The 17,648-nt window shown below is 48.9% G+C and overlaps 1 protein-coding gene across 2 annotated transcripts; it reads right to left on the reverse strand.

Annotated features, from left to right (window-relative positions):
* Positions 1 to 5,855: 5,855 nt before the first annotated feature.
* LOC109783434 (BURP domain-containing protein 3) lies at positions 5,856 to 7,046 on the reverse strand. Of its 2 annotated transcripts, none has more exons than XM_040397000.2 (2): positions 6,944 to 7,046; positions 5,856 to 6,734 (listed from the first exon to the last, which is right to left on the reverse strand). In XM_040397000.2, the coding sequence occupies exons 1-2, from the start codon at positions 6,944 to 6,946 to the stop codon at positions 5,973 to 5,975; spliced, it is 765 nt and encodes a 254-aa protein (XP_040252934.1). In that variant the 5' UTR covers positions 6,947 to 7,046; the 3' UTR covers positions 5,856 to 5,972. The 2 variants fall into 2 exon arrangements, with proteins under 2 accessions (XP_040252934.1, XP_020197633.2); XM_020342044.3 differs by having other exon boundaries at positions 6,908 to 7,046.
* Between the last annotated feature and the right edge of the window lie 10,602 nt (positions 7,047 to 17,648).

Below are 17,648 nucleotides of genomic sequence, written 5' to 3' on the forward strand. Positions count from 1 at the left end.
CATATTATAATCGAACATGGAGCACACGGCGGCTGTTAGAACTAATCTTGTTATTAGTGCGTATGATTAGATATGTTTATATCATGCTTGTAGTTGAGCTGCGGCTGTGTGTGCACGTCAGGTTGTGTTCACGTGCACAAGGCAAAGCTAATTATGCATGGTAGTTAGATGCATGCGTTAAAGCTCCGCGAGTCCGATGGCCGAGTTGCGTGCAGGTGGAGATGGAGCAAGAATCGGACGCATTAGTTATGGCATGCGCCAATTCAGCTAGAGGCCTGCAGAAACTTGGAAGCGACTCAAGCTGGAACGTGTGTGTGCTGTTAGTCAGTTGAGTAATAACCGGACCAAGCCAATGTGTGTGGCTGGCCGTTGTGTGTGCATGCATGGCAGAAGTGGTGCGTGTGTGCATGCAGCTAGGTAGTTAGTTAGTGGGTCAAAGTAGTGGCGTGAGTTTAGATGGCATGGGTGCTTGCCGTGTGTATAAATAGTCATTTCAGTCAATGAGTGAAGAAGAGCCATGAGGGCAGTAACAAAATGTAGCGAATATGTTCACCAAGGAGAAGAGCCCGTGGGCAAAGCTTTGTGCTCCTTCTTGGTATATGTGTGCGTGTGTGTTCTTTGAGTTCTTCCATGGTGAGTGTCCTTGAGAGAAACTCTGAGTAGGGAGAGTTGCGAGGGAGAGAAGAAGAGCGGCGCTGCGAGGAGAGGCGGCGCCATCAGCGGCGTCCACGCTGCAGCTCCCGGACGACGCCCTCCGCGAGATCCTCCTGCGCGTCTCCGCTGACGTCGCCGCCCTGTTCCGCTGCGGCATCACTTGCAAGTGGTGGGGCCGACTCATCGCCGACCGCTCCTTCCTCCGCCGCTGCTGGCCCGAGAACGCTGCTGGCTCGTCCTCGCTGCTCGGCTTCTTCCAGACGGATTGGGAAAAGAATCAGACACCGTTTTTCTCTCCGATATTGCCGGGGTCGGTATTCGGTTCCCATCGTCGTTCCCTCACCACCTTTGTCTCTGGCGTGCCGGCCGGCGTCCTTAACAAAGCGATACCGATCGCCGCGCGCCATGGCCTCCTCCTCGTGCGCCACACGGCCACAGGGGAGCTGGTCATGTGTGACACGCTCGCCGGCGACTGTGTTGTGCTCCCCCCACTCAAGTGGGGTGCTCCCCACTATGGTTACGCAATTCTAACCCGTGAGGACTGTTGTCCCTCGGATGGGCATCAGGGACCAACATCGCCAACGGGCCACTCGGCCTTCTTCAAGGTGCTGAGCATCGTCCGGGACGCTCGTGGTTATAGTCTCAACACATTCATGTCTTCCGAGACAGGCTGGAGCTCATCCAGAAAGTGTTTCGGCGGAGCCTGGGCACACGGTAGACGCCATCTTCGGCTTATACTAGGGACCAACAAGGTTGTGGTGTGTCGTGGCATGGCGCACTGGCTCGGGACGTATTCGGCGGATCAAGGGGACATGACACATTATTTCACCTTGGGTGTCAACGCCGAGACCGGGCAAATCTCCTTAGCGGACCTCCCGATCCCAGCGAACCAGCTAGCCAAACCAAGTTATTCTGGACCAATGCTTAGCCTCGATGGCAACGGAAGGCTCTCGCTACTCCACTTGCGCAATGAAGATCTCCGACTAAGCATGTGGACACGGGTAGACGATGGAACCTGGCTCCGCACTGTGGCGATCGAGCTGAAACAACCGAAACAGGCCTGGCATTTCGGTTGTGTAAGGATATGGTCTGGAAAGAAGAGAAACACTTTGCTCATCACAGATTTCTTTGGGCGCATACACGAGACCGACATAGAAACAGGAGTGATGGAGGATGTCACGACAAAGATGTTTGAAGATGAGATAGGCACAATGGCGGTGCCCATGGAGATAGACTGGCCAACCTTGTCCAGCTCGAGATTGTCCTTCTAATTCGGAGGCACAAGAATGGAGTCCACCTATATATCAGATTCAACAACTTCATACCAAGCACAGCTTGGCAAGCTACCAACACGAAATTCCAACCATAGATTTAAGATTTTCATGGCCACCAACTCCTGAGCAAACGGAAAAGAAAAAACTTGTGGCTATCATTTGTTCGACTTATTATTCTGTCCAGATCTAAAAACCCGATATAATTCTGTAAACATCAGTGGTATATAACAAATGTTTTTCTTAACAATGTTTATGTTTTAAGGTTGCAAATTCAATTTAAACACACACGACGAGTTCGTTGTTTTTTTTGATGGAAAGAACAAGCAACCGTTATATCAAAAGTAAAAGAATTCAAAATAGCCTATTTATTTATATGTCTATATATATGTCTTTCATGATAAGCTGCTCTTCGACTCACATCAGCCAAAGGGAAACGGTGCCACCCGGTCGACCGGCCACGATTTCGGCCGGTCACACACGGAGCGTCACGCGCAGTGGGGTCCCTTGCACCGCTTTTCTCCTCTGTTTCCTTATCTTCTCAGGTGCAATGCTCTGGTCCACTCATTCTCGTTCCTATTCTTTCGCTAGTACTTTCCCTTCCATCTCTTCTCTTCCGATCCACCTGCCAGCAGCTCGCACCAGCCCCGCCTTGCATCAAAAGCACACCAGAGAAGCACAACTCCCGCCGTGCATCGCCGACTCACGACCACACCCCGCCGCCGCGAGCTGTCTCATCACCACCACCGCGAGCCGCTGCGAGCTATCCAGCTGCGCACTACGCCAGAGTTGCTCCAGCTGTACCGAGGGGATGCGCCGCGGCAGCCGCTGCTGCAAGTCAAACACCACGCCGGAGTTCCTGGAATCAGCATCGGCAGGAGCTGCAATCGGCGGCAATTTTTGCTACAACCGGGGTTTTGTTTTGCTGGAACCAATGACTCTTTTTGCTAGGATCTGTAAGTGGGGGTTGTTTTTGCTGGAACCAGCTTCAATTTTTGTTGCCACAATATATGATTTTTGCTAAGTCTTGATTTTTGCTACCGCCCATCTTTGATTTTTTATGAAACCAGTTCTAAATTTTTGCTACTACCACCCTTTGTTTTTGCTACCACCGTCTTAGATTTTTGCTACCATCCCATCTTTTTGATTTTTGTATTGGATCCATCTGCCGGCAGCCGCTTTTCTCCCTCACGCGAGATGTGTCGGGGGAGCTACGAAATTCGCAAAGCTGGAACCATCGCCCAAATTTGCTGGAACCGACGGCCAATTTTGCTGGAACCTATGGTGATGACGACGACTATGACCTGCGGGCTGTTTTGTTGGAACCGACAATGCTTTTTGCTACATAGGGGCGGATAGACGCGGCGCACGAGCGATGCAACCATGTAGCCAGCGAGCTGCGCCGGCGAGCGACGCCATGGAGGCAATGGCAGAAAGCCGCGGGGGAACGATGAACAAGCAGGGGGATTTGCGTGACCGGCGTCGCTCGCGAGAAGAAAAGGGACGTGTGCGAGGCAATCCTATGGTCCAGAGCGCACGTATCGGGCGGCTGCGCGGTGACCGGCCCAAATTTGGGCCGGTCGACCGGCGCCTAGTACTGCCCTCAGCTAAATGGTGTGGGAGAGACGGTAAATTTGTCTTTGCCCGGAAAATCTCAGAGCATCGTGATACCTCGGCCTGTAAATGGGCCGACCTGAACCCCTGCATGACACAAACCGCGAGTTGGATAGAAGCCCTGCTAACGGATCTTAAAAAAGAAAGGGAAGCCCGACTAACAAGTGCATCTATGTCTTGCTTGATGCGAGACGTAGGGTATCCTCGCCTGAATATGCAGGCGAGCGCGAAACACGGCTGGTTATGAAAGCATTTTTAAAATATTAAATCTGTATAGAAAAAATTATCTCATGTATACAAAAAGTTTATAAAAAATATCTATCATGTGTATGAAAAAATGTTGATCATGTATTTAAAATATATTAAAACATGTATAAAAAATTCCCTATATATATACGAATAATGTACAACATACATAAAAAAGTAGTCATCAAAACAGATATTGTAAAAATATTTATTTTGTATATAAAAATGTGAAAAATCTATATAAAAATGTTGCTGATGTGTACAAAAAAGATACATTTTGTGAAAAAATGTTTATTCTCATTAACAAATTGTGTACCGCATATTTGAAAAATGTTGACCATGTATTGAAAACTTGTATTTAAGAAACAAAAAATTAATCATGCATTTTGACAAAAAAAGTAAAATCCAAGAGAGAAAAAAAAAGGAAAAATGAAGAAATCCAGTGAAAAATAAGAAAGAAACGAAGAAAACCGAAGAAAAAAATGAAAAAAAATGAAAGAAAAGAAAAAACCCATGAGAATCAACAGAGAAACAAAAAAGAAAGGCAAAGAAATGAAAGAATTTGAGAAAGAAACAAGGAAAGCCAACATGTAAAGAAAAAAAAACCCAATGTAACCAGTTCAAGAAAACCGAGGTATAACAAAGAAGGAAAAAAACCGGTGAAGGAATAAAAAAAAAAGAAAACCATAAGAGAAAAGAAAAAAATAAAACAGGGAAAAAAACCAAGAAAACCCGACACCAAACAATGGAACCTGAATAAAAACACAAAAAACCGCGCCAAACTGTAAAAGAACCGAACAAAATAAACACAGAGAGAAAGGAAAACGAACACACTACTACAGTGATAGGCCGGCCGGTCACGCCACACTTCAGGCCAGGGGAGCTAGCATCTCGCTATGAGCGAGATATTGCTCCCGCGCCTACTAACAACCCGACATACACACTCAAAACTCTGGTACATCAACTCCAGCATGGAAATTTGGTACGGAGATAAAGAGATAAAGATAATGTCATGCCGGAGATACTCTTTCGCGTGTTCACCATTTGCACCGCCCTGTTCCGTTGCTCTGTGACGAGCAAGGGGCGGTGCGCTCTTATCGCCGATCGCTCCTTCCTCCGACAGCGGGATGGAGAACGCTGGAGCTGGATGCCTGTCCTCTCGCCTGATCGGCTTCTTCAGTCGGTGGTGTAGTGACTACTTGGGAAACAAGCCTTACAGCCACCGGCTTTGGTCCTGCTGGTGCCCGGTGTTCGCCGCCACTTCCTCAGCTCCTTCGTCTCAGATGTGCCGGATGGCCTCGTGGATGGCGCAGAGCCGCTCACCGAGCGCCGCGCCCTACTCCGTGGTGGCCATCGTAGCTCGGTTCACATGTCCGTGTACAACTTGCTCTTCGGCACATGTGAAAATATTATGAGAAGAAACCTTATCTCTTTATCTCCGTACCAAATTTTTATTTTTATTTTTTAATTTAATAATAATTAAGGACAATGTGTTTCTAAAAAAAACTGTCCATCCACACGTAAGTTAGAAAGAGTGTCAACAAGGATTTGGAGTTCCGCAGGCCCGTTTTGCAATTGTTTGTGGACCTGCTAAACAATGGTATCCGAAGACCATGTGGAAGGTGGTGACATGTTGTGTGATTATGGACGACATGATCTTGAAGGATGATGGTGAGGAGGCTGCCACAATTCTAGGATTTAAGAACATGGGTGATCCTATCAAACTTTCAGATCAGAATCCGGCCACATTTAAAAAGTTTGTTCAAATATATCATCAAATTCGGCATCGAGCAACTGAAAGAAGATCTAACTGAGCATGTGTGTGCGGTTAAAGTGATCAACAATGTTGGAATGTAATATTTGAACTGCTGCTGCATTTAAGCATTTGAAATTTTCTTGTTTATGTATGCGGCTGTTTGAATGTGCGCTCCCGAATGTATGCTCATAGCTTTGGATGGCCGGCTCCCAAATACGTGTCTGCGGACTGCCCTCCCTCAACTTTGGAGATGGCCTAACACGTGGTGCTTTATACACGTAGGATGAGTGTGCGTGTGAATGTGAGCGTCTGCGTAGTTTTCATCGGTTTCAATAGAAGACCAAAGATCTGACGCGACAGGTCCGTGAGGAAAACTCAAAAGAGAAACCCAACCCTCCAAATAGCAGTAGCCATCGACTCATAGCTATTTCTCACTCTCTACGAGTATCAGTGTCTGTCGGCACAGAGTAGGCCCTCGTCGCCTGCGTCAGGTGGCACGCGAACACGGCGTACGCGTACGGCTCCACGTGGCAGACCACGAGCTGGTCGTCGCCGGCGCGCTTCACGCCGGTCAGGGTGTACTCCTGCCTCGGCGTTCCATCCTTGCCGACGACGGTGGACACGGCCCTCACGTGTCTGGTCCCGAGGCTGGACGTGGCGAAGTCGACCATGGACTCCAGCGACGTGGCGCACCACTTCTTCTCGCCCTCGGCCGCCGGAGCCTCGCAGACGTGCAGCGTCCGCGCCATCCCCGCCGCCTCCGGGGAGTTCGGCTTCACCGAGAAGCGGCTAAGGATCTCAGGGACCTGGCCGGAGGAGAACGGGATGGCGTCGGCCTCGCTTCGCGGTAGAAACCTCTCTCCAGCGCCAGAGGTGGCCATGAAATGGAGGACCTTCGTCAGCTTCTTCCGGCCGGTGTAGTGCATCTGCAGGTCCTTCTCCAGGAAGAAGAGCGCGGCGCTGGGGTCGTCGGCTATGTGCTGCAAGTGCGTCTCCGTCGCGTCGTAATGGTCGAAATAGTGGAACGCCCAAATGCCGACTGCGGTGCCCCCGGGCTTCCGATGCTCGCCGGCGCTCGCCGACGAGGTGCTGAGGAGCTGAGAGAGGGAGCTTGGCATGGGAGTGTCGGGAAGAGCAGACTTCCAGTACTGCTCCGGAGTCGGAGCCCCAGCAGCATGGTCCACGGATGCAACCTGCATGCAACATGTTTTCAAGTACGGAAATCTTATTCCTACGTGACACTTGTACAAAAACTCTACGCACTAGTCTATTTTAGATCTCAAATACCCCAAAATTTTAGCTAAACGTTATGGCATGACTATGTAGGTGCGTGTGGGATCTAGGAAGAGAAAACGTTAGGGCATACCAATAGAAAGCCAAGGAGGCAAGCCAGGAGCCTAACCATTATTGAGGGCACCAACGAGCTAGTAGCTAGGATGACGATGCAGAGGAGACGATGACATGCACCGAGCACATATGGGTATTTATACAACCAAGTCAGAAGGTTGAACTGTGGGTGAATCTAGCCAACCAATAACTAGCACGAATGCGCCAAAAACAAAAGACATGTGCCTTATCCTCAACTTCATCTCTTCCATGGAAACCTTCCCTCACTTTTTCTCACTTTGTCTTTGAAAGAAGCCACGTAAACTTTTCTATGTTGTAGACAACCTATAGGATTTTTACACGCAATGATTTTGTTGTTATTGTATGCATGATGTCTTTACCTTGTACTCACAAATACCCAGAGAAGTAACTAAAAATGGACATGTTACAAACCCCCAGCTTTTACAAATACTCGCAGATGGAGCTCATAGTACTGGAGCTCGTCATGTAGATCCACAGATGAGATAAGTCCCCTAGCTAGATAGATGGATGCATATTCATGTGTGATTATATTGGTTCAACTAGCTCGACAAAGCTCACATGCTTAGATGACCAGTTTGAGATCGATCCATTCTTGGGGTGAGCGCATTACTGTACAGGGTGGTAAAACAAGATTGCAGTACGTTCCAGATCCTCGAGACGCGGGTTCAAATCATATCATAAAACCATGCGCCCGAGCAACAGCTAATGCATCGTTTGAATAGAATTAATACATATACTACAATTTTGCTCCACTGACCCTACAAGCCGTTTTTTCCCTTATCTGTCAGCATAGCAACAAATACAACACAATCACTCTTTCTCTATTGGCCTTTCTCATTGTTACATGCTAGTCTTTTTACCAGCCTTGTCAAAATAAGAAATTCGCAGGGCACACCCCAACACTGCCGTCCATCCACCCCAAGATCCAGAAACTCAGTTCGACCCGAGATTGCCTGAAAAACAGATGAAAATTGGAAAGTCTGTTAATACGAGAAGGGTTTGGCTGTGGACGGACCATGGATGCTCGAGCTCCGGCGGCCCATATTAACTAGGAGTGGTTTAGTCGTAAATCCCATTATTAAATAATTTAATACATGATCTTCCATTAATTAAGTATGTAATGAAATAAGTTTCATTAAAAAATTGCAATTCACTCGCTCAGTCGATACTCGTTACCACCTCTATGTACACAGACAAATAAAGTTATTGCAATCAAAGTAGCACACAAATGAGACAAAGCAAACAAATTATACCTGTTCAAAACTATTAGGGCAACTAAGCTGAAACTTTCCCGTCTGGTCCAATACATGCATGTGGAATTACAGGATTTTTGTAAGTATTTTTTTGGAGAAACTTGATTTATTTAATCATTTTTTTCAAAATTGTCTCATAGATAGGCCAAAAGGGGTTATTTCTAAGAAACTGGTTTTTGAACTAACAAGAAATCATGTGGATTTTTATAATAATCTCGTGTATCAATATTACGCCATGCCATGTTTTACAAAAAATTGTCAACTTTTTTCCCTCTTAAATAGATGTACAAAATGCTTAAAAAATTATTACGAAAAATGGGGATTTTAGTTCATATTCGTTCTTACAAATGTTTAGTGTATGTCTAGTCAAAGTTTGAATTGAAAATGATCTCAAACGATCAATGCAAAAGGATTTTGTAGATATTTGTATGTGAGCCATATTGTACTTGGGGAACAATCACTTGTCTCTTATGTGTGGAGACTATGTTCCTGCATCCAGTCCGATAAAGGGCGCTTTTATTAATTTAAAATGTAGCATCAAGCAGATACAAGACATAATGAGCAACACCCTGCCTCTGCATAAATAGGATGCACATAACCAAACACGGACAGTCTGACAAAAAAAAAAGAGGAAAACTGACATATCAAAAACATTAGAGTCATGGACGCACCCGCTCCCTAGAGTTTCCCCGCCGCCGCCGCCGGCTCCCCCGCGCGGAGCCGCCGCCGCGGCGGCCGGAGCCCGCCGGAGCCGCCAGCCCCCTCCTCCCCCCATTCCCCTTCTCCTCCCCCACCCCTCCTCCACGCCCCCGTACCCCCGCGCCGCCTCCCCGAGTGAGGCGGCCCTTCCTCCGCTCGCCTCCAGCCCCTCCCCGCGCCCATCCCTCCTCCCGCCGCCGTCAGCTTGCGCCGCCGGCCCTCGGCCGCGTGATGCTGGCGGCGGCGGGCTTGCCCTTCCGCGCGCGGTACTCCCCTGCTCGGGCGGTGATGGCCGGCGGCGGTGCGCCTCGGCCGGTGGCGGTCTGGCGTCCTGGTGTGGAGGCCGGCGGTGCTCGCCGTGGTGGTGCCGCCTCTTGGCGGCGGGGTGGTCCGGTGGTGCTGGCCGGCCGGGGGCGCGTCCCCGGCCCAGATCTGGGCCCGTAGGGTCCCTTCTGGGTCCTTGCGGGTCGGCTCGGGCGCGACCGCGACGCTCTCTGTATGGGGAGGCAGGGGAGCGGCTTGGACTGGGACAGCGACACCGACGGCGTACCAGTTGCTGCGCGGAGGCGTGAGCTGTCCGGACCTTTGAGGGGCCGGCCGGGCCTGTGGGGCCACGGGTCCGGTAGGCTCCTGCGATGGCGTCCGGTCAGCTACCGTCGTGGACGGTGGAGGTGGGGCCCTCCCGTATGCCGACGGTGCTGTTGCCCTAGTCCCGGCTCCTCTTCTCCGTTGTGCAGACCATCTTCGCGGTGCCGTGGTGAGACAGCGTGAGAAGCTTCGTGTCCGTGTTGGCGCAGGGTGGTGGTCGGTCGGAGTGCCTGAGGTAGAGGCTGGGATCGGGAGAAATCTCTGTTGGCTTGGCCGACACCGACGCGGTGGCGCCTGAGGGTGCCGCCGGACCTTCCTGGAGGGCGTCGGGGCTACCCTTCCTCTCTCCTCGCCGTGTACCAGGGGAAACCCTTGGCAGCAGCGTCGTCATCGTCGCGTCCCCTCTTGGAGGTGTTGTTGGGTACCGGCACTTTGGAGTCTCGGAGCTTGGTGGGCGATCTCCGGTGGACGCAACGGTCACGAGGCTTCGTCGTTTTTGTCGATCCGCCGTTATCGGCATTTGTTTCTTTTCATTTTTCTCTTTCCTTTCTTTTGGGCGTGTTTGTGTTGCTTCCGCCCCAGCCCCTATCTTCGGTTGTATCGGTTGGTTGCTTTGTAATACAAAGCGGGGGGAAACCCTTTTTCTCAAAATATTAGAGTCATGTAGGACCAACACTATGCCTTATGTCGAAGGAATTGGTGGTCCACTCCGAAGATCATGTTGCTACCCATGTTGGGTAAAAACCTTCCTTTTTTTCGAAAAGGGGGATCTCCCCGGCCTCTGCATCAGAATGATGCATACGGCCATCTTATTAACGAAATAAAAGGTTCCAACAAGGTTCCAAAGTCTCCGACTGAAAAGAAATAAAAAGACAGCTCACACAGAGCTAAAGAGGCTGGGCACACAGACTAGCCAAGATAAGACGCCACAACCGGCTGGCTAAAGATAGATAGGTAAACTAATTGCCTATCCTATTAGATGACCGCCATCCAAACCGGTTGAAGATATCCCGAGCTACCATCTCCCAGCGGATAGATCCAGTAACCAAATGCTCCCTGGCCTCCATCGGAGTGAGTAGCGACCATGAACGGATCACGGCCGTGGCTCGGAAAATAACCTGCAAAAAGTGAATACGTGATATTCTGTTAAAGACCAAATCATTTCTGCAAGTCCATATAGTCCACAACAAAGCGCAAACTCCAACACGAATATGTCTCGCTAATTCAGGCTCAATCCCAGTGAGCCATGTCCCAAATAACGTAGTGACAGAATTCGGTGGAGTAATATTAAAAGCAATGTGGACCGTCCGCCAAAGTACTCTGGCAAACGGGCAATCAAAAAAGAGATGTTTGATCGTCTCGTCCCGATCACAGAAGCTACACCTCGTAGGTCCTGTCCAATTACGCTTAATCAAGTTATCCTTGGTTAAAATAACCTGTTTATGGACAAACCACATAAACACTTTTATTTTCAAAGGAACTTTGACAGCCCAAACATGCTTGGAGGTAGGAATGGAGCTCGAATTAATTACATCAATATACATTGATTTCACCATGAATACTCCAGACCTAGTCAGTTTCCAGCGTAATTCATCGGGTTGTTGAGAAAGATGGACATCCATTAGTCTCCGAACTAGACGGAGCCAATCTTCCCAACGATTGCCCACTAACGACCGTCTGAATTGAATATTAAGGGGGATGGATTGAAACACCGTAGCAACGAATACCTCACGTCGTTGAACAATGCGATATAAAGACGGATATTGAATGGCCAAGGGTGTCTCGCCAAGCCAAGTATCCTCCCAGAATCGTGTACTAGCGCCGTTGCCAATAACAACCTTTGTCCTACTAAACATAGATTGTTTGACTTTCATCAGGCCTCTCTAGAAAGGCGAGTCAGTTGGCCTTACTGTGACCTGGGACAAGGATTTTGTCTGTAGGTACTTGTTGCGAAGGATTTGGGCCCACATAGCATCAGTCTCAAAAGAAAGCTTCCACATCCACTTGCTAAGAAGGCATCTGTTCTTAACTTCAAAATTCTCAATACCAAGACCCCCTTGATCTTTCGGTCTACAGATGATATCCCATTTTGCAAGTCTATACTTTCTTTTTAGCTCATCACCCTGCCAAAAGAAACGCGATCGATAAAAGTCCAGTCTTTTCCTAACACCAACTGGGACTTGAAAGAACGATAAGAGAAACATAGGCATACTCGTGAGCACCGAATTAATCAGAATTAATCGGCCTCCATATGACATGAGCTTGCCCTTCCAGCAACTCAGTTTCTTCTCAAACCGGTCTTCGATGCACTTCCATTCTCTATTGGTCAGCTTTCGATGGTGGATTGGAATACCTAGGTAAGAGAAAGGTAAATCCCCCAAGTCACACCCAAACAATTGCCTATAAGCCTCCTGTTCGTCTTTGGCTCTACCAAAGCAGAACAGCTCGCTCTTATGAAAGTTAATCTTTAACCCGGTCAATTGTTCAAAAAGGCATAACACCAGCTTCATATTTCTCGCCTTGGCCAGGTCATGCTCCATAAAGATGATTGTATCATCAGCGTACTGAAGGATGGATACACCTCCATCAACCAGATGAGGTACCAAGCCACCCACTTGACCATTCTCCTTAGCCCTTCCTATCAAGATGGCTAACATATCAACCACAATGTTAAACAGGATAGGGGACATCGGATCTCCTTGTCTTAGGCCTTTATGTGTCTGGAAGTAATGACCAAAATCGTCATTCACTTTAATTCCCACACTCCCTTTTGCGTAAACCTTCCTGGCCACCCGCTTCATCCGTGGACACACCGTCTTGTACAACGGTTGGTACTACGTTTTGTGAATCGTAGACCATGTACGAAGCGAGTGCGTACAACGAAATATAACCTGCAAAGTGGATACTTTTTTACCATTGAAAACTAAATCATTTCTACATAGTCAAAGCGATCATAATATGACTCTCACCCTTATTACCGTTTTGAACCTATTTGAAATACAATCCAGCCAATGACCAAAAATATTGGCAACACTTGTTGGAGGAAACTTATACAACTAAGTCAGAAGGTTAAACTCTTCCAACCCCACACGTGCCTTATCATCAACTTCATCTCTTCCACCGACCCACTTCCCACCCACTCTGTCTCCATCTCTCTTTGTCTTTGAAAGATGCCACGTAAGATTTTTAGTGATGTAGAGAGAAAATAAAGAAGAGAGAGGATTAAAGACAACATATAGGATTTTTACAAACACCTACATACAATGATTTTGTTGTTATTGTATGGTTGATGTCTATAACTTGTGCACACAAATAATTATGACTAAAGTGGACATATTACAAACCACCTAAGTTTTATAAATAGTCGCAGATTTCATTTAGTAATTACAAGCTCATCACTCCACTGTCGAGACAAGTCCCCCTAGCTCTAGATAGATCAATGAATTCATGTGTGATTATACTGGTTTCAACTAGCTCGAGAAAGCTCACATGGTTAGATGACCAGTTTGAGATCGATCCATTACTGTACAGAGCGCTAAAACCCAAAGTCAAGGATTCTCGCTGTCCCATAGTTCTAAAATACTCGTGGATTGAGTGAAGTGCTTGTTATGTAATGTTCGTCGCGTAGATCGGCAGACTAGAAGACAAGCCTGCAGAAAGATGCTCGCTCGACAAACCTCACATGCTTTCACGAGGTCATGGATCGATGCGTGCCGCCTCCGGGAATCAATTGACTGGCCGGCCTTACATGCAGATTAAATTAAGCAAGCAGATCCAGATCTGTACGTATTACGTATTTACGTGTCCTCTTGACATACCTGGGCTACTTAATTAGCCGTGCATCCCATTATGAATTCCAATGTGTAGGCGGTCTGAACCAGATGCGCAACACCAGCTAGCACTCTCTAGGCAAGGAACACCACCAAATTTATTGAGTGGCTTGCTAATCCGGCCATGGCGGACCTGGCGGTTGGTTTGGCCCAGGTGGAGGGAAACCCGCATTGGCCTCCTTGTGGAAGCCCTGCATCATCTCAAACTCGTCGGTGCGATAGCGTGCAGCGTGACATGCTGTTCATCACCGGCGAGTTCCAGACGATGCGGGCCTTCATCAAGGCGGAGCGCGTGGAGAACCCCCTGGTGACGACCTAGCGGTTGGTTTGGCCAAGGTGGAGGAAAATCTGCATTGGCCACCTTCAGGAAGGACTGCATCATCTGGAACGATAGCGCGCAGCTTCACCTGGTGTTCGTCACCAGCGAGTTCTAGAGGATGCAGTCTTTCCTCAAGGTGGCCAATGGGGAGTGCATGGAAAACACTGTGGTGATTTTCTAGGTGAGGCAGATCCGTGAGCAGGCCTATGACATGGAGGACTGCATCGAGTTCGTCGTGTAAGCTTATGTTAAGCGTACCTCCTGCCATAGTAGGCTATGTGGATTATGTTTACAGACGTTTCAAGGTACATTAGTTCAATATCGACCATTCTTGCACATATTAATCCTCCTATTCCCACGCATGCACAATTAAATTACTCTTTGAATTGCGTTTATTGAGGGCACATGATAGGCTTGTTTCCACAACCTCAAACAAAATGCTAACATATATCACAACACGTCTTGGTCATGGTGCAACTCCGTAGACGTCCTACACACCTAGATGGAGGGAATATGAGACAAGCCCCCTAGCTAGATAGATGTGTAATTACATTGGTTCAACTATCTCGGCAAGCTCACATGCTTAATTAGCTGATGAGTTTGAGATCTACCCATTCTTGGTGTTAGCGCATTATTATACAGAGTGGTAAAACAAGATTGTAGTGCGTTCCAAATCTGTGAGACGCAGGAGCAAAGACTTGGCCGGGCGTTTGAAATCATATAATCAAATCATCCGCGTAAGCAACAGCTAATGCATCGTTTGAATATAACTAATACATACAATTTTGCCTTATCATTAACTTCATCTCTTCCACTCTTTCATTCTTTGTGTTTCAAAGATGCAACCTAATAACTTTGGTGAAGTACATGGACAATTAAGAGAATATATAGGATTTCTATGGGCAACCAACAAACAATGATTTTGTTGATATTGTATGTGATGTGTTAACTTGTCCACACACAAGACACCCCCCTCACCCGCCTAGATAGATCGATGAATTCATGTGGTATTATATTGGTATCAACTAGCCCGAGAAAAGCTCACATGCTTAGATGACCAGTCTGAGATCGATCCATTCTTGGGGTTGGTGCATTATTGTACATAGAGGTAAAACAGTAGTACGTTCCAGATCCATGAGACGCTGGAGTGAAGACTTGACCTGGCATTTGAAACCATATATAACAAAACCATCTGCAACGAGCAACAACTAATTCATCGTTTGAATAGAATGAATACATAAAATTTTGCACGACTAACCTTACAAGTCGTTGTTTCTCCTTTCTGTCATCAAAGCAACAAATACACCAATCCCTTTTTTCGATTGGCCTTTCTCATATTACATGCTAGTCATTTATCAGCGTTGTCATAATGAAAAATTCGCAGGGCACGCCCCTACACCGCTGTTCATCCGTGACGTGATCACGGAAACTCAGTTCAACCAGAAATTGCCTAAAAACAGATGAAAATTGGAAAGCCTGCTCATACGAGTAGGATTCGGCTGCACAAGGACCATGCAAGCCGCGAACCAACCTCTGGTTGAGATGGTTAGGTGGATAGTGGTATCCCCAACCCACCAGGTTCAAATCCTGATGCTCGCATTATTCGTGGATTTATTTTAGGATTTCCGGCGATGCGCTTTCAGTGGGAGGAGACGTTCCTGTCGACGATGAGGCGCCTACGATGACTTCGTAAATCTCAAGATGATATGCCGGCTCAGTCTCTCGGAGGTGCTCATAAGGGTAGGGTGTGCGTGTGTGCGTTCATAGAAATGAGTGTATGCGCATGTATATGAGCGCGTGTGTCTGTACTGATGCTAAAAAAAACAGGACCATGCAAGCCCGAGCTCTGGCGCACCATATTAAATAGGAGTGTTTAACGGTTTAACATGTGTGGAGATGAGTATTCATGCAACAAAGTCAGAAGGTTAAAGTTTAACCGTTAAATTCTTCCATCCCCACATGTTTCCTTATCATCATCTTCATCTCTTCCACCGACCAACTTCCCTCCGACTCTGTCTCTGTCTCTCTTTGTCTTCGAAAGATGCCACGTAAGAATTCTCGTGATGTAGAGAGAAAATAGAGAGAATTAAAAGCAATATATGGGATTTTTACAGGCAACCTACAAAAATTAATTTTTTTTCTATCAATGATTTCTTTAACTCGTACTCACAAATGAACAAATGACGATGACTAAAATGGATATGTTTCAGACCCCTCAGATTTTATAAATACTCGCAGATTGATTTCATTTAGTAATTACTGGAGCCAATAGCTAGAACTAGCTCGACAAAGCTCACATGCTTAGTGTTGGGGCTAAAACCCTAGCCATAGCTCACCGCAGCTCTCTTTCTCTCTCTCCGCCTTGAACCGAACGGAGGAAGAAAAAGGGAAGCACACGGTGGGCACAGTGAGTTTTTCCGGTGCACAAACGCCCGCCGCCATGATGGCCTTTTTTCCTCAAGCACGAACTTGAGCTCCCGGCTACAACACCCAGGAGGGAGGACGGTTTATACGTGCGCGCACCAACGCCCCACGCCGCGCTCCCAACGCACCCACTCACGCACTCGCCACATCCTGCACTCCACGGCTCACGCCCCCGACGCGCACGCACGCGCTCAGACGCGACCTGGTCCAGCGGCTGACACGGTCACACACCCGCACACTTCGCCAACTAACACACACATGTGCATGACACACACACACACAGCCACGGACCGGATGCGGCTACTGAACGGCGTCCGACATGCCCAATACGCGTATGGACACGCCCTGGACACGCCCTGGACTCGGCCGTGGCTTATTTTCCCTAACAGTCACCCCCTAAGCCACGACCTAGAGGAGTGCCGGCCCGACGTCGTCACTGAGAGCTTGCCCCACCACCTCCGCCTTCCGTGGCTTCGTGCACTCACGCCGGTAGTGCCCACGCTGGCCGCAATTGTAGCAGCGACCGTGCCGCCTCCCTCCGTCGCCCGATGTGGTGCTGCCACCGTCGTCGTCATCGTCGTCGTAGTCGCTGCTCTGCTGTCGCCGCCCACTGTGCCGCCGTGAGCATCACCTGATCCCTGTCGCGTCTACCACTGTTCTGAGTGCGCCGCAGCGTCCGCTCCTCGAAGGCCTTCAGCCGTCCGAGCGCCTCCTTGAACGGCATCGAGTCCACGTCGTAGAACTACCCGATGCCGGCCATTGCGGCGTATAGCTGGTCCAACACGGTGTCAAGCAGCTTCTTCACCATTGCCGCGTCTCCAAGCGTCGCTCCGAGGCCCGCGTATCTCGCTGCCATGCTCCCGATCTTTCCGGCATACCCGTCCAGCTCGTCGCCGTCCTCCATGCGCACGCGATTGAACTCACCGCGGAGCGTTGCAAGCCGCGCTGCCTTCACCTGATAGGCTCCGACGAATCGCACCATGAGGCTGTCCCACACCTCCCTCGCCGTCGGCTTCGTAGCCACTTGCATCAACACGTCCTCCGATGGCGCCCCCAAGAGCAACGCCCACACCGTCTTGCTCTTCTTGGCATCGATCACCGCGCCGTCCACCGGAGCCACCACGCCCCACAGCCCCTAGACATCAAGGATCGCCTCCACCTTGATCGCCCATGAGGTGTAGTTCTCCGGCGTTAGCGGTGGGATAGGCAGCGACATTGCGCCACCACCGGCGGCACCGTACGGGACAAGGGAGATGGCCGCCGGCAGGATCTTCTCAAGACTCTGATACTAACTGTTGGGGCTAAAACCCTAGCCCTAGCTCACTGCATCTCTCTCTCTCTCTCTCTCTCTCTCTCTCTCTCTCTCTCTCTCTCTCTCTCTCTGCAGACCTCTCTCTGGCTCGAACCAAAACGGAGGAAGAAGAAGGAGCACACGGTGGACTTGGTGAGTTTTTCAGGCGTCAAGGCACGAACTCGAGCTCCGGGCTACAAAACATGGAGGGGGAAGGGGCCTACACATGCGCGCACCGACGCCCCACGCCGCACTCCCGACGCACGCACCCGCCATGTCCCGCACTCCACGGCTCGCGTCCTCGACACGCACGCATGCACTCGGACGCGACCGGG

The sequence above is a fragment of the Aegilops tauschii genome, chromosome 7, assembly GCF_002575655.3.
Source record: "Aegilops tauschii subsp. strangulata cultivar AL8/78 chromosome 7, Aet v6.0, whole genome shotgun sequence".
Lineage (NCBI taxonomy): Eukaryota > Viridiplantae > Streptophyta > Magnoliopsida > Poales > Poaceae > Aegilops > Aegilops tauschii.

Excerpts from the sequence above, each read along its gene's own strand:
- LOC109783434 (XM_020342044.3), bottom strand. The coding sequence starts at position 6,946 with ATGGTTAGGCTCCTGGCTTGCCTCCTTGGCTTTCTATTG. Across the intron at positions 6,735-6,907 it reads GCCTCCTTGGCTTTCTATTG|GTTGCATCCGTGGACCATGC; the intron begins GTATGCCCTAAC and ends TGTTGCATGCAG.